The 24,987-nt window shown below is 37.4% G+C and overlaps 2 protein-coding genes across 4 annotated transcripts in view; both read right to left on the bottom strand.

The window, feature by feature from the left end:
- SLC12A6 (solute carrier family 12 member 6) overlaps nt 1-20,895 on the bottom strand; it is an 83,310-nt gene extending 62,415 nt beyond the window's left edge. For 2 of the 3 annotated variants that reach the window (XM_010965088.3, XM_010965090.3), the window contains exon 1: nt 19,394-19,796. In XM_010965088.3, the coding sequence (XP_010963390.2) occupies nt 19,394-19,664 (271 nt within the window). In that variant the 5' untranslated portion in view covers nt 19,665-19,796. The other variant, XM_010965089.3, reaches the window with a different exon arrangement.
- A 3,192-nt stretch (nt 20,896-24,087) lies between these two features.
- NOP10 (NOP10 ribonucleoprotein) lies at nt 24,088-24,919 on the bottom strand. Its single transcript, XM_010965087.3, has 2 exons — nt 24,761-24,919; nt 24,088-24,462 (listed from the first exon to the last, which is right to left on the bottom strand). The coding sequence occupies exons 1-2, from the start codon at nt 24,812-24,814 to the stop codon at nt 24,322-24,324; spliced, it is 195 nt and encodes a 64-aa protein (XP_010963389.1). The 5' UTR covers nt 24,815-24,919; the 3' UTR covers nt 24,088-24,321.
- Nucleotides 24,920-24,987: the final 68 nt, after the last annotated feature.

Genomic DNA, 24,987 nt, shown 5'->3' with positions numbered 1-24,987 from the left:
ACTCTTGTTTCCTTCACCTAAGTTATTTGCATGTCACCATCTCAACCTCTTGCCCTCGTATTTCACAGGAGATTAGGAAACAGTTCATTTCATAAGCTTTTCTTTTTAAAGAAAGACTGGATCTACGTCAATTTAGAAAATCAAAAAATTTGTAAGCTTCTGTTGTTGCTTTATTTCAAAGCATAGTCAAAACAGTCATACAAATTATCTTTCAGATGAGAACATCCATTCAGCAAGTATTTAACGAATATCTACATATTTTATACAAGGCATAGTTTTAGATGCTGTAGTGTATACAAAGACCTCCAAGAAGAGACATTAACTTCCCCAAAGTCCAAGTTTGTTTAAAAGAGCAAAATATTTTTAAAGGGAAGAGTTCAGAATTGTTTGTATTGTACAGAGGGTTTAAATATTGTTTTAAATGAAAAAAAAAAGGCCAAGAAAAGCCCTGATTACGAGATGTATAGTTCTTTTGCCACACATTTAAAGTTACATACTTAACTCTTGATATATTTTATCATATAACTGTTTTAAATTCTGAGTTGATGACTTTAACTACAGAGTATGACGTCCTATCTCTGCACTTAGACAAAGAAGTTCAATTGAGCCCTGTGCTAATTTCCATGTTAATGATGTAATATGCGGGCTTTGCTAATAATAACACCTGACAAGCAAGACTGTACTGAATTTAACAGAGAAAGAATGATGGCTTGCAATCCTCATTTATTTGAATACATACCACTTCTAAAAGAGAATGAAGCCAATAGCTGTTAAAGACCTACTTTGAGCTCTGCCTTGCACTAGAAACTTTTCATTATAATCTCATTAAATCATCACAGAAACAGAAACATTAGGGTGGGAACTTGCCCAAAGTCACAGAACTTGTAAATGGTGAAGCCTAACTTAAAAATCTCTAAAAGGAATATGAAAACAAATATATGTATGTATTATACACATAACTGGGAATTGTGCTGTACACCATAAATTGACACATTGTAACTGACTGTACTTCAATTAAAAAAATAATAAAAATAAAAGAGGTAAAGCAAAACAAAACCAAAACACACCAAACAAAAAAACCTGTAATACCCTGTTGGTAAGCAGCACAATAGAAGTTTCATAGAAAGAAAATTCATATATACTCATCTGAATTTTATTTAATGGGTTCCTGTATAGCACTGGTTTGTAACCTTGGCTGCATATTGGAAGCACCTGGGGAGATTTTAAAACTACTGATGCCTGGGTCCCATCCCAGATCTACTGATTTAATTGCTCCGGAGTTGAGCCTGGGCAACAGGACTTTTAAAAGCTCCCCTCTATGGTTGTAACACACAGTCAAGGTTGAGAATTACTACTGTAAGGGAAGGAGAAATGTTTGTCACTTGAGAAGTTTTTTAAACTATTTTTATCTCTGAAAGAAGCTAAGTCAGGTGTGGTAGTGCCCTTGGTGATTTTTTCCATATTTACAACTCCAGTAGCTACTCTACTAATTTATTCAAAGGTTCTTAAAACAACTAACAAATTGTCAAATATTTCAATATTATATTCTAGGAGGTTCTAAAGTCTTTAATACTTTAATGCCACTGGATATTTCCAATAGGATCTAGCTTTTCATATTTATTTTATAAAGCGAGTTGAACATTCGCTAAGTCAATGGAAACAGTCACTTCTGTTTCTAAGTCTCTGTGCAGCTTGTACACATAAGCCTATGTATAAATGTTATACTGTCACCTCTCCCCTCTAAAACAATCCCCAAACTAAACAAGCAGAAAGCTAACAAATTCCTGTTAACCTAAGATAGGAGTAATTTATTTACCAACTTGATGCTTTGATACCACTATAGTCGGCAACTTAAAAATAGTTCCCTCTCAGAGTGGACTGTAGATAAAAGTGCAAGGGCATAAACAATTGAAGGCAAAGTTAAAGAGTACAGAAGAAGTTTGGGGAAAAGTGGTAAAGAAGAGATGTGTGAGTGCTATATACAAACAGAGGTTAGAAAGAGGAGGTGGGATGTAAGAAATAGCTATTTAAAATACAATAAACCACCACAATGAGGTACAATTACACATCCACCATGATGACTAAAATTGGTAAGACTGACAACACCAAATTTGGTGGGAATGTGGAACAAAAGGAACTTTCGTACATTGTTACTGGAGTGTAAACTGGTTCACCAACTGTAGAAAAGAGTCTGGGAATTTCCCCTATAATCCAACAATTACACTCCTAGGTATTAACCCCCAAAATGAAAATGTATTCCCGCAGAAGGACTTGATAAGAATGTTCATAGCAGGTTAACAATAGCCAAAAACTGGAAACTCAGGTGTACATCAACAGGAGAATGGATAAACGCTGATGTATTCATACAAAGGATTACTATTCAGCTATAAAAAGGAATGAACCAGTGATTCCTGCAACAATGTGGATGAATCTCTAAAACATTATACTAAGTGAAAAAAAGCCTTAAATGAAAGAGTACATAATATATGAAGCCACTGACAGGAGGTTTTAGAACAGGCAAAAGTAATCTATGGTGCAAGAAGACAGGACAATGATTGCCTCTCGGGCAACAGAAGTGAAGACTAGGATGAGGTACACTTCCTAGAGTGATGGTAATATTCTACATCTTGATAGAGTTTAGCGTTCCAGAGGTATATGCATTTGTCAAAACTCAGTAAGCCTTCACTTAAAATTCACTTAAAATTTAATAATCTCAAAAATAATATAAATTATACATCACATTAATTATATGCACACTGAAGTGTTCAGGGGTGAAGCACCCTGACATGTGCAACTGACTTTCAAATGTTTCAAAAACAGATGGGTCAATGGAAGGGATGAATATGTGATAAAACAAATAGAGCAAAATGTTAATTATAGCGTCTGGAGGATAAGGACATGGGTGTTCATCATCCAATTCTTTCAACTTTTGTGTATGTTTGAAAGTTTTTGTAATAAAATGTTGGAAAAAATACAGTGAACTGAAAGAAGTTCACTGAAATCTAAAGATCTTTGGATCTGAGTATAAAACGAACCACCTATGGGTCAAATTCCGTTTCACATAAAATTTAGTTTCCGTGGTATAGTGGTTACCACATTCACCTCACACATAAAATTTAGGCACCTGCGTAAATGCCTTTCCTATTTGATTCTAGAGTGTTGAGTAATGTTTGAACAACAGTCATCATACAGGCTTGAAATATTTACATCTTCACATTAAAAAAACATAGTATTTTGAAGTACTAAGATAAAAGGCCAGGCTAGGGTAAAAAGAGCATTTATAATGAGATGACTTTGACAGTGCTTTATACATTGGGATAAATATTATATGTATTATATTTATTTTACTAGTTAGTTTTAGTAAAACACTTTACTTGTGATTATATTATGCCTGTTTTTGGGGGGCTTTTTTTAAAGCATGCCTATTCTTTAGAAGAATGTGTCTACTTTGGGTAGTATTTTCACAGTACAATTTATCACACTATACTATTCTATTATTTTTAATCACAGCTAAGAACTCATGATAACTAGCATTTTATTTTACTCAACCTACTTATTTAAAAAACAAAGACAAGATTTAGTGAAAAGACTGAAACAAGGGAAAGTCAATGGGAAATTACTTTCAACATATGGATTCTCTATTACTTTGTAATATTTTCTTACACTCTATCATTTAAAAGAACACTCAATTTTATTGCAAAAGATAAGACTGACAAGGACTTAATTTCCAGAATATATAAACAGCTTATACAACTTAATAAGAAAAAAACAAACGACCCAATCCAAAAATGGGCATAAGACCTAAACCAGCAATTCTCCAATGAAGACATGCAAATGGCCAATAGGCATGTAAAAATAACGCTCAATATTGCTAATTATCAGAGAAATGCAAATTAAAACGACAATGAGGTATCACTTCACACCAGTCAGAATGGCCATCATTCAAAAGTCCACAAACGATAAATGCTGGAGAGGCTGTGTAGAAAAGGGAACCCTCCTACACTGTAGGTGGGAATGGAGTTTGGTGCAGCTGTTATGGGAAACAGTATGCAGATTCCTTAAAAGACTGAAAACAGACTTACCATATGATCCAGCAATCCCACTCCTGGGCATATATCCAGAGTGAACCTTAATTCAAAAAGATACATACACCCCAATGTTCACAGCAGCACTATTAAAATAGCCAACACATGGAAACAACTCAAATGTCCATCAACAGACGACTGGATAAAGAAGCTGTGGCATATTTCTATAATGGAATACTACTCAGCCATAAAAAAGAATAAAATATTGCCATTTGCAGCAACATAGACAGACCTGGAGAATATCATTCCAAGTGAAGTGAGCCAGAAAGAGAAAGAAAAATACCATATGATATCACTTATATGTGGCATCTAAAAAAAAGAGAAACAAACTTATTTACAAAACAGAAATAGATTCACAGACATAGAAAACAAACTTAAGGTTATGGGGTGGGTTGGGGAAGGGGGTGGGAAGGGATAAACTCGGAGTTAGCAATTCGCAGATACTAACTACTATATATAATATAGATAAACGGTAAGTTTATACTGCATAGCACAGGGAACTATATTCAATATCTTGTAGTAACTTTTGGTGAAAAGAAAATGAAAACGAATATATGTATGTTCATGTATGACTGAAGCATTGTGCTGTACACCAGAAATTGACACATTGTAAACTGACTATATTTCAATAAAAATATATACCAAAAAAAGTAATGGATCCAAATAACACTTCATTTAGCTCTGCCCCCATAAGCATTCTATAAAAATAAAATAATTCCTTTGCAAAAGTAAAAAAAAAAAAAGAAAGAAAGAAAGAAAGAAAGAAAGAAAAACAAGCCAAAAAAAACACTCACTTTTAGAGCAAATCATATAAGTATTTCTTCTTAGTCTGAAGAAACTGAGAACTGTACTGTACAAAGCTAAGCAAATAATCTAGAATGACATAATCTCATTGCTGAAATGATTCTTAAAACGAACCTAGTATTTCATGCTTTAAAAAATGGATCCATAATGCAAGAAAATTTACAATTGAGCAGTAAGCAAATTCCTGGAATTAAAAGTCCACATACTTTTTGAATACCACATGAGTTTTACTAAGTGTCATTCTGTCCATCTCTGAAAGATCTTATAGATACATGTTAAGGCTTTAGTAACATATATAATAGCATTGTTTTAATTAAAAATGCAATTAAAGCTTGATCAAAGGTACCAGCATGCTATTAAAAAGCTGGAAAAATATAAAATAAAATAGACTAGATTCCATGAGCACACACAATATAGACAATTCATTTTATCTGCCTATACCTTTTCACAAAAATCTCTCTAAATCTCTCTCACACACACACAAGTGTGGAAATGCTGAGAAAAAAAAATGGATTCTGATTTGGAAACAGATTCAAATCTTATGAATCTCTCCTAAACTCCTGCAGTTTGAAGATACAACTCAGATGGCCTTATCCACTAGAAGGATCTAGCCACACTTGAAAGAACCTCTAGAACTGTAACCAAGTAATAGTTTTGTGCTTACAGTATCTGGTTGACTATAAATGATATTTTTACAAGTAATAGTAAAGAAAGTGAAATCGACTTCCAAGCAGTTGCTTCTAATGCAAAAATTTCAAAATATTTACAGTGAAATTCTTATTAAGTCCCTGTAACCACTCATATCAGTCCTTCTCAAACTCTTCTAGAAGACTGAAAAGGAGAGAATACTCCCAAACTAATTCTATGAAGCCACCATCACCCTGACACCAAAACCAGGCAAAGACACCACCAAAAAAGAGAATTGCAGGCCAATATCACTGATGAACATAGATGCAAAAATCCTTATCAAAATATTAGCAAATAGAATCCAACAACACATAAAAAAGATTATACATCATGGTCACATAAAAAAGATTATACATCATGATCAAATGGGGTTCATCTCAGGGACACAAGGATGATTCAACATACGCAAATCAATCAATGTAATACATCACATCAACAAGAGAAAGGACAAAAACGACATGATCATCTCCATAGATGCAGAAAAAGCATTTGATAAAATTCAACACCGATTTATGATAAAAACTCTCACCAAAGTGGGTACAGAGGGAACATATCTCAACATAAGGAAAGTTATACATGACAAACCTACAGCCAGCATAGTACTCAACGGTGAAAAACTCAAAAGCTTCCCACTAAAATCTGGGACAAGACAAGGATGCCCACTATCACCACTCCTATTCAACATAGTCCTGGAAGTCCTAGCCACAGCAGTCAGGCAAGAGAGAGAAATAAAAGGGATCCAAATTGGAAAAGAAGAGGTAAAAGTGTCATTATATGCTGATGACATATTACTATATATAGAAAACCCTAAAAGGTCCATACAAAAACTACTGGAACTAATTGAAGAATTATGCAAAAGGTAGCAGGTTACAAGATTAATGTTCACAAATCAGTTGCATTTCTTAACACTAACAATGAATCAGCAGAAAAAGAAAGTAAAGAAACAACAGCACCCAAAGTAATAAAATATCTGGGAAAAAATCTAACCAAGGAGGTGAAAGACTTATACATGGAAAACTATAAACCATTGATGAAGGAAATTAAAGAACACTTAAAAAAATGGAAAGATATCCCATGCTCCTGGATTGGAAGAATCAATATTGTTAAAATGGTCATACTGCCCAAGGCAATCTACAGATTTAATGCAATTCTTTTCAAATTACCCAGGATATATTTCACAGAACTAGAACAAATCATAATAAAATTTATATGGAACCACAAAAGACCTAGAATTGCCAAAGCATTACTGAAGAAAAAGAAAGGGGCTGGAGGAATAACTCTCCTAGACTTCAGACAATACAATAGAGCTACATTATCAAGACAGCATGGTATTGGTACAAAACCAGACATATGGACCAATGGAACAAAATAGAGAGTCCAGAAATGAACCCACAAACTTTTGGTCAACTCATCTTCGACAAAGGAGGCAAGAATATACAATGGAATAAAGACAGTCTCTTCGGCAAATGGTGTTGGGAAAACTGGACAGCAGCATGCAAATCAATGAAACTAGAACACTCCCTTACACTATACACAAAAATCAACTCAAAATGGATCAAAGACTTAAACATAAGACAAGATACAATAAACCTCCCAGAAGAAAATATAAATACAAGTAGAAAACTAACTACATTCTGCTTTAACTTTCTTGATCAATATAAATTTTTGAAGAACTTCAGGCTACCAAGGTTAACTATGTTTTATCCTCAGATGCAAACCTTTGATACTCCTTATTATATAAATCTTATAATAATAAATCTGTAATAATTCATCCTATTACAAGAGATGTTTGAAAGGAAAAAGATTTGAATTATAGAATTATTTACAATATGTGAATTACAGAACTTCTAAAAAAGTATAGAACTTCCAAAAATTTTTAAATTTCTTATCTCGAAATACGGAGGGAGGAAAGACGTCGTATGTGTTAGAGCAGCAATTCTTAAGAAAAATACGAGTTGCATGGAGGGCTAAACCGCTCCCTGCTCCCACCCTCCATTCAAACATTCACCCAGCCAAGGGGCTAAGGTAGTGGGTAGGGAAATGCTGCCTCCCACCCCCTTGAGGGTGGTATCAACATTTACAGGCTAGGCAAACATTTGAAAGGCTGTGAACCATTGCTTTATTACAGTGCTTTGCAAATTATCTCTGGTAAAGAACTATTTTTCTTTAAATTTCCAATTCATTGTGGGCTAAAAATTTCGCAAAAAAAATTACTAGAAAATGAAATACACAAAACATAAATTCCAATTTTATTATTAGATTCAACAGACATAAACTTCTCTAACAAACTGCTATGCAAGGTTCTAAAAACTCTCAAATTTCTGAACTTATCTCCTCACAGGTAATGAACAACTCATGGTCCAGCACCATCTGCATACAACACTCTGAATGGCTGTTAGAGAATGTTCTAAACATCTTACTAAAGGAGGATGAGCAGCTCACTACTTAATTTAGAGCTATAGCTGGTGCCTAAAAAGTATACAGATTCTCATTATGTATATACATTTTCCCATCTACCATACTCAGCAAAATCTTATTCTCCCTCAGATACTGGGACAGTAAATATTAATTTAAAATATAAAAATGATAAATTCTAATTTTGCCTTATTATGTAGAAGAATCAAATGAATTAATCAATCACTTTGATGAGGACCAACTATCATAGATAGGCTTAAAACTTCTAGATCCCCAAATTACATAATACTGTCTATGAAAATGGAGTTTTATATAATGGCATCAGTAATGACTACATAATACATTTTAAGACTAATAACTGAAAGATAACAAATACATAAAAGACATTATTTTCTGATGGATTTGTAGTAGTATAGAGTAAGGATGACAAAAGAGTTCTCCAAATCAAAGCATCAGAAAAAGCTTATGCTTTACCAAGGTTGAAGGAATCATGCCTTTATTCATTATATATCTGAGTGTTCACTATGTGGCAGGAAACAGGAATGCAGTGGGGAACAAGACACTGTTCCTGCCCTCCAGGAGCCTGTAGTCTTGTTATCCAATTAACTATATAATAAAAGGCAACATAAAACCAGGACTGTAAGTATGATACAGTATGACCATAGAAAGAATCTTAAGAGCACAACACGCTGCTACCTTGCCCAGTTACTTCTGCAGGGGCCTAAAGTTGTGAGTCTTCACTAGAGGAAATAAGGTAGTAGGATGGTTGATAGATAGCTACCTAATTTGACAGCTGTGCCATCCATTTTGGCTACTGATCCAAATACTAAAGAATGGCATTATCAAAAGCTTCTTGGTACTTAGAGCCCTCAGGCTCCACTGTTATCTTCACAACACTGTAACTCCCTATTTAAGACTGCCTATCTCAATGTCATTATCACCCAGGTATGTTAGGACCCAAGAATCGCCAACCAAAGAGGAGGCCCTGGCAGCTATGAGCATGGACTACTTGGTAACTCAGAATGTCATTTCTGATGTATGACATTTCATTCTTTTATTATGAAAGATGGTAGATGGGCTTCTAGTCAATACTACCAATAGTGTGTGGAAAACAAAACTGATGTTGAGCAACATACTGTTAAAACTTGGGATATATTTCTAAAAATGTAAAAAAAAGGAAAATGAAAACATAATTCAAAACAAAATTTTTTTGTTAATTTTCACCTCAGAAAACAAGTGCTTTTATGTTATTGCTTCCTTCCTCCCCTGCAACAAAATTCCATTTTAAAAACAGATCTACTGAGACTTGAGTCAAAATATGAATATTCATTAACTAAATCAGTAACTGTGTAATTCAGCACTATTGCACTGCCGTAGGTATTCGCACATCATTTGTGTAAAAGAAGTGAAATGCACATTTTTAGGTCAGATTTCTTTTTAGGAACATGGAACCTTAAGTTAATCAGGAAACATGTCATTTTACTACCTTTAAAAAAAAACCCACAAAACTATTTCCTTTCATGCCCCCAATGCCAGGCAAAGTAATTGCAAAAATGTACACAGAACATAAAAATTGCATTTCCTTATGCTTCGTCTACTGTATCACAGAATTGCAGCTTAACAAATGGTTCAATGGAGCCAAGCACTGTTAGTAGAGCAAGTGTACTGATGAGAATATACATATAAGAGTCATACACATAGAGTTCATATAATTATTCTTCATCACTTGTATGACCTTAGGCAGGTTACTTAACCTTATCAGCTTCAGCTTTCTCATGAAGAAGAAATCCCATCTTAGCTCAGGAGAAAAAGACTTTTTTTTGGTGGGGGGGGGATGGTGGGTAATTAGGTTTGTTTGTTTGTTTGTTTGTTTAATGGAGGTACTAGGGATTGAACCCAGGACCTTGTGCATGCTGGGCATGCACTCTACCACTGAGCTATATACCCTCCCCCTGAAAATGACTTTTTAAAAAATGAAAAAAATATCAAAACTGATGATTTTTTAGCAAAGGAAAGAGAATTAACCTCATCTAATAGGGAAGAATGTTTTCTATTTCTTATTAATTCTTAAAATTTTATTTGTAAATTAGCACACTGCTAAACTAGAAAAAATAAATCAACCGCATAATTATTTACATGTATATTAAGATATAAATTAGCCATTGTGAAAATAAGTATTATTTCTGGATATAAAAAAAAGCTTAATGTAAATCAATGAAGTTAGAACACTCCCTTCACATCATACACAAAAATAAACTCAAAATGGCTTAAAAAAACTTAATATAAGACATGACACCATAAACCTCCTAGAGGAGAACAAAAGCAAAACATTCTCTGACATAAATCGTAGCAATGTTTTCTTAGATCAGTCTCCCAAGGCAAAAGAAATAAAAGCAAAAATAAACAAATGGGGTCTTATCAAACTTATAAGCTTCTGCACAGCAAAGGAAACCATAAACAAAATGAAAAGACAACCTACGAAATGGGAGAAACTATCTGCAGATGATGCAACTGACAAGGGCTTAATTTCCAAAATATACAAACAAGTCATACAGCTCAATATAAAAACAACAATCCAATCAAAAAATGGGCAGAACACCTAAATAAACATTTCTCTAACGTAGACATACAGATGGTCAACAGGCACACGAAGAGATACTCAACATTGCTCATTATTAGAGAAATGCAAATCAAAACTGCAATGAATTATCACCTCACACTGGTCAAAAGGGCCATCATCTAAAAGTCTATAAATAATAAATGCTAGAGGGGGTGTGGAGAAAAGGGAACCCTCTTACACTGTTGGTGGGAATGTAGTTTGGTGCAGTCACTGTGGAGAACAGTATTGAGGTTCCTTAAAAAACTAAAAACAGACTTACCATATGATCCAGCAATCCCACTCCTGAGCATATGCCTGGAGAAAAATATAATTCGAAAAGATACACGCAACCCCATGTTCACAGCAGCACTATTTACAACAGCCAAGACAATGGAAGTAACCAAAGTGTCCACTGACAGACGAATGGGTAAAAAACATGTAGTATACATACAAACGTATATATGTGACAGAATATTACTCAGCCACAAAAAAGGATGAAACAATGCCATTTGTAGCAACATGTATGAACCTAGAGATTATCATATTAAGTGAAGTAAGTCAGACGAAGAAAGATAAATATTATATGACATCACTTATATGTGGAATCTTTAAAAAATGATACAAATGAACTAATTTACAAAACAGAAAGATGCACAGACACAGAAAACAAATTTATAGTTATCAAAGGGGAAAGGGTGGGGGAGGGATAAATTAGATGCGTGGGAAAAAACAGATACACACTACTAGATATATAAAAGGTAAATAACAATGTCTTACTATACAGCACAGAGAACTATATTCAATATCCTGTAATAGTCTATAATGGAAAATCATCTGAAAATGAATATATATATAAAAGAATATATATATATACTGAATCACTTTGCTATACACCAGAAACTAACATAACATCATAACTCAACTATACTTCAATTAAAACAAAATCCCTTAAATGTTAAAAGCAAAAGCTGTCAAATGAAGATAAATTTCAGTTGGATTCAATTTCTATAGCTCCTCAAAGTGAAAATGTACATGTGTATACAAGAATTAACATTATTATTAGAGTTTTTTTTTAAATTAGCAATATGAAAAATGAATACCCTTACCCCAAAAGTAAAAGCAGACTTGTCTGATAAAATGAAGGAAATTCAGGTGCCACTTTGTCAAGAATTAAAGCTATCTACCAAATGGTTCCAACTGTAAACAGATGAACACTATCAATTGAATATCTTGCCTGGATTTCTCAAGATCGTAAGTAACATAGTAAGGCTTAGCAATGGAGTAATAAAAATGCAAAGCAGAAGCTGCTGCTGATTAATTTAGCAAGGAAACTGGAGACTGAAACCCAGCTCTCAGCAAAGGTAACAGGAAATTTAAAAAACCAAACAACAAAAACTAAAGTTAGGATTAAGACCTAAGTACACCTGCCATTTCCTGATAGCACAGCTTTTGTTCTCTATTTCTGTACTTTCCAAGTACAAAAACTTCACTCTTTTTTCAAAACCTTCACTTTTCAAAAGAAAAAAAAAACAAACTTTAACCCATACATGTTTTCATTTAAAGATCCAGAGGTAACTTCAAAATTTCAAGTTTTGCATAGCCTCTCAGATTGACCTATTTGTGACACTGACTTGATTCTGAAATCTTGCTAACTATAAGTTCCTAAAATTCTTCAAAAGTAAAATGTACCTCCATTTCAGAAATGTTAAAAATATGACAAATGTACACCTGAAACTAACAATATTGTAAATCAACTAGACTTCAATTTTTTTAAATGTGACAAATGTACACCTTACAACTGAGCAAACGTGGTAATAATATTTCCTATTAATCGACTATTGAACTTCTGCAGTGAAAGCAAGGTGCTGTGTGTGAGTGTGTGTTGTATGTTCTGCAGTTTTGTGCTCATATCTTTATACATAATGGCAGGGATCCTACAAAGTACACCAAAACACTAATATAATAGCATTTTAATGGAGAACATCCTCTTGGTTCTCCATTTACTTATAAAATGTCATTAAAATAATACATTGTTTCATACATTCAGAAAATAAAATACTTTCATAGTTTTGTACTACAGTTCTCCAAATTTTCATACCTACTGGTAAGAAACATATCACCAAGAACTTAAACACATATAATTTGCATTACTGAGTCAACAAGCCTAACAGGTGCAGCTGTGCAGACTGTCAGGCCAAAAGGACGAGGAGGTGGGGACTGAGATCCAGTCTGCTCTTTTCCACTGAAGCTTGGAAGGGGTGCCATTTTAGAATCTGCACAAAGGTCTAGCTAGTACAGAAGTGCTTATTAGGCAGAGTAGGCAAAAAGAGCAGCCACGATCCAGAAGTTTACAGCAAAATGTTGTCCTTACAGATCAGTATTAGACGTGTCTCCCTTATTCTAACAGCCTTAACATGAAAAAGCATGACTTATTTATAAGATTCTTAGGTCCCCAGGAGTGTCCTTTTCCTTCTTTCCCATTTCAGCACAGGTAATATCAAAGTAAGTTTATGAGACTCTGGAATCAAGAAACGTGTCGCTGACAGGAAACAAATGAGATCCCTGATGTAAAGAATTAGTGAGGACACAGAAGGGACCACTGAAGATACAAGACCAGAAGTTGAAGCAATCACCTTACCAATCACTGATATTTAATCAAATATCTAGAGTATTCTAGGATAGACTATAAAAGAAAGTACTTTCTATTAAAGCAGGTTTCTTAACTGCAGTCCAACCTTCTAAAAGTTTGTATTACAAATATTTTCAAATACACACAAAATCAGAGAAAACACTAAAATGAATCCTCATTACCTTTTACTCCAATTCAACAATTTATAAATGTTTGCCAATCTTATCTATCTCTCCTCAACTTTTTTTTTTTTTGGAGAGGGGAAGGTGAAGTACATTTCATTTCACCTGTAAATACGTCAATATGTATCTCTATAGATAAGGCCTTTACATTACCACAATGTCATAAATATACCTAAGAAAATTCACAATAATTCCTTAATATCATTTAATAGCAAGTACATGGCCATATTTCTTGATTTTCCCAGAAGTGTCCTTTTACAGTTGTTTTGTGCACATCAGGATCCGAAGTCCACGCATTTCATTTGGCTGATGTGCTTTTTATCTGTAACAGCTTTCCCTCCCTTTCCATTACTCCTCCTCCACCCGATGCCATTTATTTGTTGAAGATTCTAGTTATTCAATAAAATTTCCCACATTCTGGATTTGGTTGAATGCTACTTGTGATGTAAAGTAATAAATTATGAAGTTTAATCATTGGCTATGGACTAGAAAGAAGAGGAGAAAAACACTTGGTCTGTAACCAAAATGTTTCACACAAGTGATATCTGTCTTAAAAAAAAAAATCTACCAGAGGATGCTACCACACAAACTAAGAAGATACCAAATCCATGTGCTTTTATACAGCTATCCATCTTACTTCCTTTGACAATGTTTTAGCTCCCTATTAGTGTGCCAAAGTGAAATGTGGCGATGAAAAGCTAATCACGTGATCTAAGAAAGAAATGGAAAATTTTGTTTGAGCCAAATATGAGGATTATAACCTGGGAAGAGCATCTCAGAAAGCTCCGAGAACTGTTCCACCGGTTAGAAATCAAGGCACAGTTTTATAAGTTTTTTGAGACAGAGGGCTGTACATCAAATGACATATTATTGACAGTTTACATAATTGAGATCTAAGCATCATCCTGGTGGGTCATGTGACCCCTTACAAGATCAAGAAGGAATGTTATCTTTTAGGGAGTTGATGCCAAGAGAAAGCTGCTCTTTATGGTTTAGCAGGTGTTCATGCTGATGGGGGAGGTTTGGTCGATGCATAAGGCAGATACACAATGCACAATGGAGAGAGAGGAGGCCAAAGGGCAGAGAATTCTTTATGTTTAAATTTTTCTTGTCTTGCCATAAAACATGAATTTTATTTCACAAATGGATAATACTCAATAACCATATAATATGAAAGGTATATTTAAAAGAAGGGTAATAGTCACCTGCAACTGGCAATACAATGTAATTCACTGATTTTTGTTTCAGGCAAAAAAACTAGAATTTTTTTTCAAAAGTATAAAAAAAAATGCTTGGTACTTTGAAACATATTCTTACATATATATAAAAAAGATAGCTTTCCAACATTATTCTGATTCTTAGTCAAACATTACTCTATTTAACCCTAGTATGGGAGGCTGATGTGACGTACTGATAACACACAGAATGGGGAGATCAGCTGAGTGGGCTAAACCTCCGTGTGCAATGTGATGGCTCCAAGTGTAGATAAATACTGTCTAAGACCTGCTGGCCTTTAAGGAAAAGCCTGCTGTGTCTTATCCACTTGGTGAATGTCTGCTCACTCTCAAAGCCCAGCTCATGTGGGAAAACTCTTCCCATGCATATAGTATTAATCACTTTTGAGTGATGGTCCCCAACTCTGGCTTTATATTAGAATCAGTGGGATAGCTTTTAAATACTGTGGACAAAGAATATCGCCTGTCATATCAGTAAACAAAAGATATCAAGGCTATCAAGCCGTCAGCCACTATAGCCACCCTCTACCTGAGGGTGTACCCTGAGGGGATTCAGGATGGACAAAAACATGGTAAAGGCCCCAGACAGCTAAGGTGCATATCAAAGGAATCATTTCAATAAGCCCAGACTCTTGCATCTTCCCACACATAGAAAAGCCCTAAATTCATTAACTTGAGATGTCTGGTTTACTTTAATTAGCAGTAATCGTTTGATGTTCCGACTACCTGGGTTTTTTTGCAAAAACTTTTATATATTCTGGCTCCTCCCTTACCTCTTTAGAACAGTCCCTCAGAGCTATCTGAGAGGCTGTCTCCTGGACGTAAGTCCTCAGTAAGTGTGCAGAATAAAACATAATTCTCAACTAGTAGGCTGTGCATTTTTTTTCAGCTGACAATACTATGTGCTGAAGATACAAAGACAGCTTTGTGTCCCTGTCCTCAAGAACCTTACAGACTAATTGAGAAAGATAATATGTAAGCAACAAACAAAAAACCCCCAAAATTTAGTGAAATAGGCAATATAATAATAGTCTCTATAAGAGATACAGGGACATAAAGAACTGATCTAGTCTATCTGAGTATGGGGTTGCATGAGAAAAGGTTTCAGAGAGAAGATGACTCCTTGAAAGAGGGGCTGATCTACATTATTTTTGCATGTCTACCAGCTAACACCCCTCAATAAAAACTTGGTCACTGCCAGCCTCAAGGTTGGTACACTTAGAGCTCCTTGACTCAACTGGCTTTTATTTTTACTCCACTTCAGAAACCCACTCCCAAGACTTACACACTAGATCATGTTAACACAGGAACTGCCCCACCTCTGAATCCATTCGACTGTCTGATCACACTCTTCCCTTCTACATGTTTCACCACCACTTCACCTCAACTCCTCCAGTCTCTTGGTGCCTCCATTTTACCTCAGTTCATCAGTTTCCTTTGCTGTGTCTTTTTACTGTATTATTCCAAAATTTGCTGTACTTTTTTTTTGTATTTTTCTGTATACTTCTATTGCTGCATTTATCATACAGCATTATAATTTACATGAAAATGTGTTTGCTTTCTCTATTAGATCATATCTTTCCTTAGAACAGTTACTGGATTCTTTTTTTTTCAGTCCTGCATCCTTAACACCCAGGATGGAGCCTGACCCATAACAGGTGCTCAGTAAGTGGTGAAAGTGTTCTTGCCATTTTCACCACTATTTCCACGAGCTCTCCAAAGGCAGAACCTATATTTTACCTGAGTATTTCCCGCAATTCCTACTAAAGTGCCTCACATTTATTAGAGCTTCAGGGAGCACTTGTTGAATTGCACAAGGCTGAAATGTATTATAGCCTGTATAAGACATATAAAAATATGCTCTCCGCTCTCTTTTGGTAGTATTATTTAAACAATCATTGAAGTTAACCAAATGGTTATAAGGCAAATGTAAAACATGTTCATCACGGCAGAGGCAAAATGACATAATGGAGAGCCCTGGACAGAAGTCAGGAGGCCTGCACTTCAGTCCTGGCTCTGCCACTCATAGTCCACAAACAACCATCTCTGTAAGACTTAGTTTCCTCCTTTATTAAAATGGAGTTTGACCAAAATTTGATTCCTGATCATCTGAGGTTCCCTAACTAACATGCTATGCCTCTTAAAAATTCGTTTAATTATAAAAGTGATACACTCTCAATACAAAAAATTGTACATGCCCTTCTGAATTGTTTAGACAAAGGAAAATTCCCACTCTCACTCCATTTTCATAACTGTCCAGAGGTATCCACTCTTAACAGCTCCTTCTGTATCTTTGAGGCATTCTTCATGCATAAGCAAGTACAGTGCTGAGATTGTTGATTTTATTTACCAACTGGATAGTCCCATAAATTCTAATGCAACCTTGACAAAATGAAAGAGAACTATAAATACTTTGATAGCAGAAAGATAATTACTACTCAAAAGGCCAACAGAAGAAAAAAATTAAAACACAGTTAGAAATGCGTATTTAAAACTTGATGTGTCACCTCCCTCGGTTGTGCAATGCAAGGTAAGTAAAAGGTACATGACAAGATAAGAAACTTAAGGTGGGAAGAGGTATGGGAGGTATGGGAATTGTGGGGAAAGGAGAATCATACCAATGTTGCAAGCACTGAAGGAATGTGGAAAGGGCCAAAAAAAAAAGTCAACAGAATTCTGTACGGTAAAATAGCAAACACAATTCTGAAATACACTACGAGCTTAAGGAGAGAGTCAACTGTAGAAAAGGAAGCAGTTGTTTTCCTACACTAAATCCAGCCCAGAGACAAATGTAGATTAACATATGTCCTTGATTTTCTTGACAACAGCATCCTTTGAAGATCTACATCTAAGTTTAATAAGGGCATGTGCATATTACAAGGCCACAGGTGAAATAATTAGATTTCTAATCAGTTCCTTCTGATGGTGGAGAAAATATACCATGGGATGATTGTCATCCTAAGAATTTTTTTAAAAGATAGGAAGAGAAAAAGTAGGTCATTGGGAAAGTAGAAAACTCATTACCCAAGAATACTCTAGGGAGAAGTGCGATCTAATGGATGGACTATTAATTTCCCTTTCACCTAGAACCAGAGAGTATTTAAATATTAAGGAATGTGTTAGAGAGCCAAGCTTTGACTTCTGTACCCACCTAAACAAGATAGGTTTCACCTAGACATTTCCCCAGTTTTACCCCTATGGTGTAAAACGATACCACTCTAGACTGCAAAGAATGGTTATAGATAAGAACAGCAGCCTGGTCAAGGCTCCAGTTCTGCAAGGCTAATCCAGGACTGAAATAAATCCACTTTTAAAGACAGAATACAAATACAATTCCTTAATATGTAAGTCACAAACCTAACAACACTTAACTATAAATTACCTAAGGACACAATTACAACATTAAAAAAATTAACCCGGTTATAGTCTTTACCTGGTATTTTTACAACCTAAATACATTATAATGGATAAGAACTAAAACTACAATTTATAATTAATTTGGAGAAAGAGGAAATGATAAATTATTTTTTATTCCACAATTTAACTTTAACACCATGGTACATAGTGCAAAGTCTGTTAAGAAGTTGAAAATAGTTAAGTAGATTAGTCAAGGATAAGTGAATTCTAGGACCAGAAACTTGACCAAATCTACCTTGTTTTCAGACATTGAAAAACACAACAGAAATAAGGAACCAAAATCATTCTGGTTTCCTGCACCCTTTAGGTTAGAAGGAACAATATTTTACGACACCGGAAAAGGGCAAGTCAGTGGTTGAAGCTAGGGTTTTCAAATTTGTGCAGAATATCACTTTAAGAGCCTTTAAGATTCTTAAGTTTTCACTGCCAAACAGATCTACATTAGTTAGAACACAGCATAAAACTAAATATATAAAGCAGTACGGCATTTCTCAAGCTTTTCTACTTCAGAGTCCGAGAAATGTCATGACCTCTCGGTTTTATCTCACCTCTCTCTTCCATCACCTCTTTATTACTAAATCCAATGAGAACCTTCAAGCCAGCTGACACAGATTGGTTCAGGAAGCTAAGGTCTGCAGTGGTCAGTATAAGTCAGAAATGGATTGCGTGCTATTTCCTGACAACAAACACTCAGTACTCAGTACATTCCATCTAAAGTTCGAAGTGAAAAAATTATGCGGGAACCAGGCCCTAAAAGCCTCTTTAGAATTCTCCATTCCACAGGATAGCCCACTCAGATCCACCCAGCCTCCCCCCGAGTAAGTTTAGCTACTTGAACCAGTGTCTCTGTAAAATATACATTTAAAAAAAGAATTTTGTGATACAGTATCTTAAGTCTTTACAAAAAAGCCAGTAACTAAGATATGATCAATAACTACTCATAATTGGCCTTAAAAAGCAAACTGTAATAGTTACAGCCCCAAAGCTAGCGCTCCACTAAATTTTACAATTTAGGATTCCCTGTGCTGAAGAATTATTAAATCCTTTGATACTCATCCATAACCAAAATACCCACTGGAATTCTAAGGAGGCCAAAATGAGGACGCCAAATGCACATCTACTTGCCTTCTTGCCATATACCTTCCCACACGTCAAATTACTATTGCAGAGAGCCACTGAGCTAACTAACCATTATTCCAAAAGGTTCCTAAGTCTCTGAAAAAGAAGTACCTTGGTTCCTGATGATTATTCTGTAATGTAAAAATGATCTCACAGTGTAAAGTCATCCTGGACAAATAAGCCAGTAATGGCAATATTCTGTTATCTACATTTCTACTTACCCTCAGTAACATCCTGGGGGTTAGAAGTCCGGTCACTGGCTGGATCCAGTGCAACGGTTGCCAGTGAAGTGGTGGCTCCAGACATCTCACTCATAGGCTCACTACGACTTGTTTCAGGCACACTTTCCCGGGAGCTAAATCTTACTCGGGAACTGGATCGAGAGCTGAGGTCCGGGCTGGTGTCTGACAAACCTGGAATGTCATCGATCTTCGTTGGTGTCACCATGAACCGAACTGAAGCCATCTTGGTGGTGGTTTCTGGAGGATGCATTTTTCCTTTATAAGGGCAAAAAAAAAAAAAAAAAAAAAGGACACCCCCCCCCGCAAAACCCTTCCTCCTACGCTGGCTACTTCTGACTGCAAAAACAGAAAAGATAACTTAAAAAAAAAAAAACCCCGTCAATTACCTTGATTTACACCACCCAAAAAAGCCCCAAATCAGAATCCTTCTACTCAGAATTGAAGGGGGCTGTCCTAGAAAGTGTGCTACCAATAGCTGAAAAATATTTAAGGAAAAAAAAAAAGTCAAAAGGATGCCAATCTCGTGTAACTTCGTTCCTTCAGAATTAAGAGATATCTAGTCATCTGCCCTGGTCCAGGGCTGCGGGCTCTGTGTCATGGTCTCAGAGAAGCAGGTGACGAAGCCTTGCTGCCCTCGACCCTGAGCTTTCGGTCGAGGTAGTTAGTCTTTATCCGTCAATGTCCCACAGCTAGTTGAGCAAAGTGCGCACAGGCCCACACTTAGCAAGCGAAAACAGCATAGATTAGATTGCGAAACGGTGTACACCCGGCCACCTGTTGTGTATCAGGTGAATACCCCACAGGTCTGGCTGGGAGGAGGTGTGTGTAGAGCCACCCGATGTTTCTGAGGCCGATAATCCACTGGGGTTTGGAGGGAGAGGTGCGCACGCATAACGGGGAAAATATCGCACACTACGGGTGGATGAGAATGAGAGAAGGGTGAGCAGAGGAGGCTGCAGGGGCAGAGCGGATTCCTGCCTCCGAGAGGTCTGCGGGGGTGGTCCGCCTGCTCTTCTGGCAGAAGGGTCCCTGGGATCTGGGAGGAGGCGGCTAGTGGATGAGACTCCTCGGACTGCAGTTCTGGGTCGTGGCAGGTCGCTGCTAGTCCATCAAGTCCCCGGTCGGCTCGCCGGGTTTCTTCTGCGTTTGACAGGACGGGCCACCCCTTTGCCGGAGGCGCTTTCTCCCCTACCAGGGCCCGGGCGCAAGGTCAGCGCCTTGCTGCTCTTCCTTCAGGTCCTAAGAGAAGAGGAGCCGGCCTCGCAGGCTGGCTCCGGCTGAGCAGGAGGGAGCGGCGAGGATGAGGGTAGGAGGCGGTCGCAGGTGCGGGATGCCGGCGCCAGCTGATGAGGATGCGCGCGCAGCTGTTGTTTACCAGCCGGTAACTGTTTCCGAGCCGCAACGCGCGCAGGAGGGCTCGGGCTGCTGCCGGGGAGGGCGCCCCCTCCCCGGCCAGACGCTAGAGCGACAGCTACGTGACCTCGCCGCCCCCGGCCCCGGGCCCGGCGGGCTCTGCCCGCACCGCCGCAGCCCCTCCCTTTCCTCCCTGCTCTTTCCTCATTCGAGGTTAACGGTCCGAAGAGAAGCTTAGGGGAGCGGTCTGAGGGCGGCACCGTCCCGCGAGCGCCCGAAAGCCCCGCCCAGTCTCTGCAGCCCGCGAGGCGGTGGCGAAGGCTGCGCGCATGCGCTCGCTCTAGTTGCAGCTGGACTTGCCTCGAGGGGCGGGGCCTAAAGTGGGAAGCCCGGAGCACGACGGGAACTGTAGTTGGGTGTGAGGGCCTGAGTTGCATGCACCTGGGAAAGCACATCCTTTTCCTCTTGGTCCTGCTGTGTTGCAAACTCACTCTGGAAGTGGAGGTATCTCAGGGAGCAGGCGATGCCTCATGCCCTCAGAACCTCAAAGGCCATCTCTCTTTAATAAGAGCGTCCCTCGAAGTAGCATTCATAATTTCTTTAAAAATCAGTACCGTTTATCTAGGTGTGAGCCTCATTGGAGTTTTTAAGTAGTGGCCTATTCTAAACCATTGTATGCTCAAATTTATACACACTTTGTGCCAACTGTTTTTCTTTTTCCTGCCCTTTGAAAAAAAAATGCTGTCTTTCACAATGTACACACCTATCGAATCACTTTGTACACTTTAAAATCGGGGGAAAAAATACTGTGTTCACTTTTTAATCAGACTGAAATTTCCATTAAAGAAACCGCCTAATTTTAGACCTGGAAAAGATACTGAAATACTTCCTCTTGACTCCACTCCCAGTGTTTTCGCTACTACTGCCACCAGAATATTTTTCTTAGCATGTTTATTTAATGCATGAATAGAGGTGTTTAATAAATTTTGACTCATCAGTGTTTTGCTTAAAAGTTATTTCCTAGAGCTTTGATCAAGACATTTGAATTCAACAATCTGGGCCCTGGCTTTGCTCTGGTCCTTGCTCAGCATAAGTGGAAATGCTTAAGATCATCCTTAGCAATAGATCACAACTCTAAGACCTGAACCAGGAAATTCCCTTTTATCAAATGACACTTAAAGTCCAAAGTCTGGTTAAAGAGATCCAGGTAACAAAGTGAGAAATAAATTTCTACTTAAAATGTACATCTCAGAGCTGTGACTGTTGATTCAGGCTGACAGCTTTCTTACTTGAGGAAGCAAGAAATTTACTTCCGAGGAATCAGTTTTCTCTTCAGGCAGGCCATTCAAATCTTACATACTTTCCTTTTATAAAGACATCCTGTATTTCTCCAACGTCGAATTTTATTTCAAACCACAGTGTATTTTCATTCACTTTATACTATACTTAAGACTCTTCCCCCATTTCTGAGCACATCTCAGATGTTAATACCCAGATCTCTTAAGGAAAGTCTTCTAGGGCTATTTCCAAACTAAGTCTTCTCATTTCAGTCTACACAATAGGTAGCATGGAACAATGCTAATCCTTTTATTTTGGGGGGTTGGGGAAACTTACAAAGACAGAATAGCAGTCAACATCTTTTTAAAAATGGTAGAATTCCTTTATTGAGTTTGGTGCTTAAAAAACTTCCAAAGCAAATCCTTTTTCTAGGCATTTGCAGAATTTATAACACTTCTTCAATCATTATCCCCTAATAAGATAGGACAATTCTTTAAAATCCCTCAGCTCCAATGTGAAGAACCCTGTAAGTAAATAGGCTAAGAAATAAAAAATTGACAGGAAATAAGTATCTTATTTCCCATTCCCATAAATTTAAGAAATTGATTTGAAAATCATCTGTCTTCTATTAACTATGACCCAAGTATAGAGATTCTTTTTCTTATCAGTAGTCAACAGCTATCCTGAACTTTTCTGCTGGGATGGACAGACATCAGAGTCTAAGTGAAACATATTTACCCCTTTCCAAGCCAGTCTTGATAAATCAAATTTGTGCTGATTTGTTACATTTGCTTCTAGAGTCTAGAACCTTGATGTGGTAGAAAAAGAAGATTGTAATTGGAATATAGTCTCCACAAAGCAATTTTAAAATCAATAGCACTAACCGAATGTTCAAAATCAATGTCAAACATTGTAAACTGACTATACTTCAATAAAAAAAATACATACAAAAAAATTTCAATGTCAAAAGCTACAAATAAGAAGATTGGGAAATGAGTTGATTTACTTGATAAGGAGAGGGAGAAGCAACCTAGCATTTCTTGAATGCCTATATACAATATTTTGCCTCAACATCTCTCTAATCTGAAGTAATTGGGTCGAAAATTTAAAGTTGCCCCATGATAAAAGCGCAGGTCCTTAAAAAAAAAATCTTCCAGGACTAAAAAACAAAAAAATCCTAAGAGCTGCCTGAAAAACAACAAAAATCCGTTTGAATCTCTATCTCATCTTCTAAATTAAGACCCACGTAGAGTTCCGCATAGCAGCTAGCTACCAGAGAAAACAAAGTTAGGTGAATGTAAGAAGAGAATTCCTTGATAGAGAGGACTAAAAGCTGGGGAAGATTTCCAGAGGGGCAGTAAATATATATAAAGGCATTCTCTTTTTTTTTGTTGTTGTTGTTGTTGTTAGAGGGGAGATAATTAGGTTTACTTATTTATTTATTCTTAGAGGAAGTACTGGGGACTGAACCCAGAACCTCATGCATACTAAGCATGCACTCTACCACTTGAGTTATACCCTCCCCCAATAAAGGCATTCTCATTTACAATGGTTGGACACTGTGGACAAAACTTAGATATATTAAGATCCACCAATGAATCCTATTAATTTTGGAGTTGGAAGAGAACTTAGAAATGATTTAAAAAAATGGAACTAAACAAGTTTACTTTCTCAAAGTTACACAAAGAGGAGAGAATCCTGGTCTCCTGGCTTTCAGTTCAATGCCTCCCCTCTACAATACAGCTGCTATTACTTTTCAAGCAACTCTTCCATTTTGAGTCCAATGTCATATCAAGGGGCAAGAAATTACTTAAGTGACCAGAGGGGTATTCTTCAGTGAATGCTGACAGCTGCAGAAGAGTCCTTCTCAACCTCTCTTCCCCTTCCCCAGCACTCTCCTATGACTCACAGCACTACTCCTGCTACAGTAATCACGTTTTCCTTCCAAGAGGTCTCATACCCCTGGGGTACTCTTCCCTCTCATCTTCCTCGTTTTTGTTTTTAAACCACTCCTTTCTTCCCACAACATACAAGATAAGAGCTCTTTCAAATCATTTTAATAACCTGGCAGTGATTCAAAATATGAAAATTCAAACTTCTTCCCCTTAAAACGGGATGGTATCTTCACACAAACATGATCAAGGGCAATGATGAGACCGGATTCCAAAGAGCAAGGGCCGTAAGAAGGCTCCAAGGCTCACAGACTGAAGAGCTTGATTTCAGAGTCTCTCGAGGGCTAGCAGGCAGCAGAAGAGACACGAACTTTTAAGAGATCCTCAGAGGACAGGGCGCGGTTGCTGGGTCATGAGCACCTTGAAGCGTTTCTTGATGGTGATTCGATGTCTAGAGTATTTGTCGTCTGGGGAGAACCGAGCAGGATGGGCCGAGCAGGTCTGTTGTCCCATAGGGTCGAGTTTCTGCTCGAGAAGGAAAAAGAGAACATAATCTAAGGACTGGAGCGGTGGGAAAACCCAATCACTGGGGTCAAAAGGGAGATGGAGGGGGTATGGGGAAGGGGCCGCGCCAAAAAGGTGAACAGGAAGACAGGAGACGCGACGGTCAGATCAAGCAGTCATACACTCCTGCTTCTACCACGCCTGGCTCCCGGCTTTCCAGTTCCCCGCGGCCAGCCAGGCAACTCACTGGCTTGTCTCGACCGCTCCTCCCAACTACATTTCTCGCCATACTCTTTTACAACCTGTTTCTTCTTCTCACCTTCAGGGTATAGACCCGTTCTCCCTGATCGTTGAGGTAATACTGGAGAAACATTACCACGCGGCTGCCAAAGGTTCCAATTCCGTGCGCAGCTGCCTCTAACTGGGGTCCTCACGTGTTTGTCAACTTCCTTTCTGTACAGCCGGAAGCCTCGCTCTAGAAGCACGCCGGGAAATGTAGTCCAGTTTAGGCCCTTCTCCCCCTGGCCGTAAGGGCGCGCACTAGCG

This window comes from Camelus bactrianus, chromosome 6 (genome assembly GCF_048773025.1).
Source record: "Camelus bactrianus isolate YW-2024 breed Bactrian camel chromosome 6, ASM4877302v1, whole genome shotgun sequence".
Taxonomy (NCBI): domain Eukaryota; kingdom Metazoa; phylum Chordata; class Mammalia; order Artiodactyla; family Camelidae; genus Camelus; species Camelus bactrianus.
This window is presented reverse-complemented; position numbering and strand designations above follow the sequence as displayed.

Bases quoted from the DNA above. Each gene is read 5' to 3' on its own strand.
- NOP10 (XM_010965087.3), bottom strand. From the start codon at position 24,814: ATGTTTCTCCAGTATTACCTCAACGATCAGGGAGAACGGGTCTATACC. The intron at 24,463-24,760 runs GTGAGAAGAAGA...CTTCTCGAGCAG, and splicing joins AACGGGTCTATACCCTGAAG to AAACTCGACCCTATGGGACA.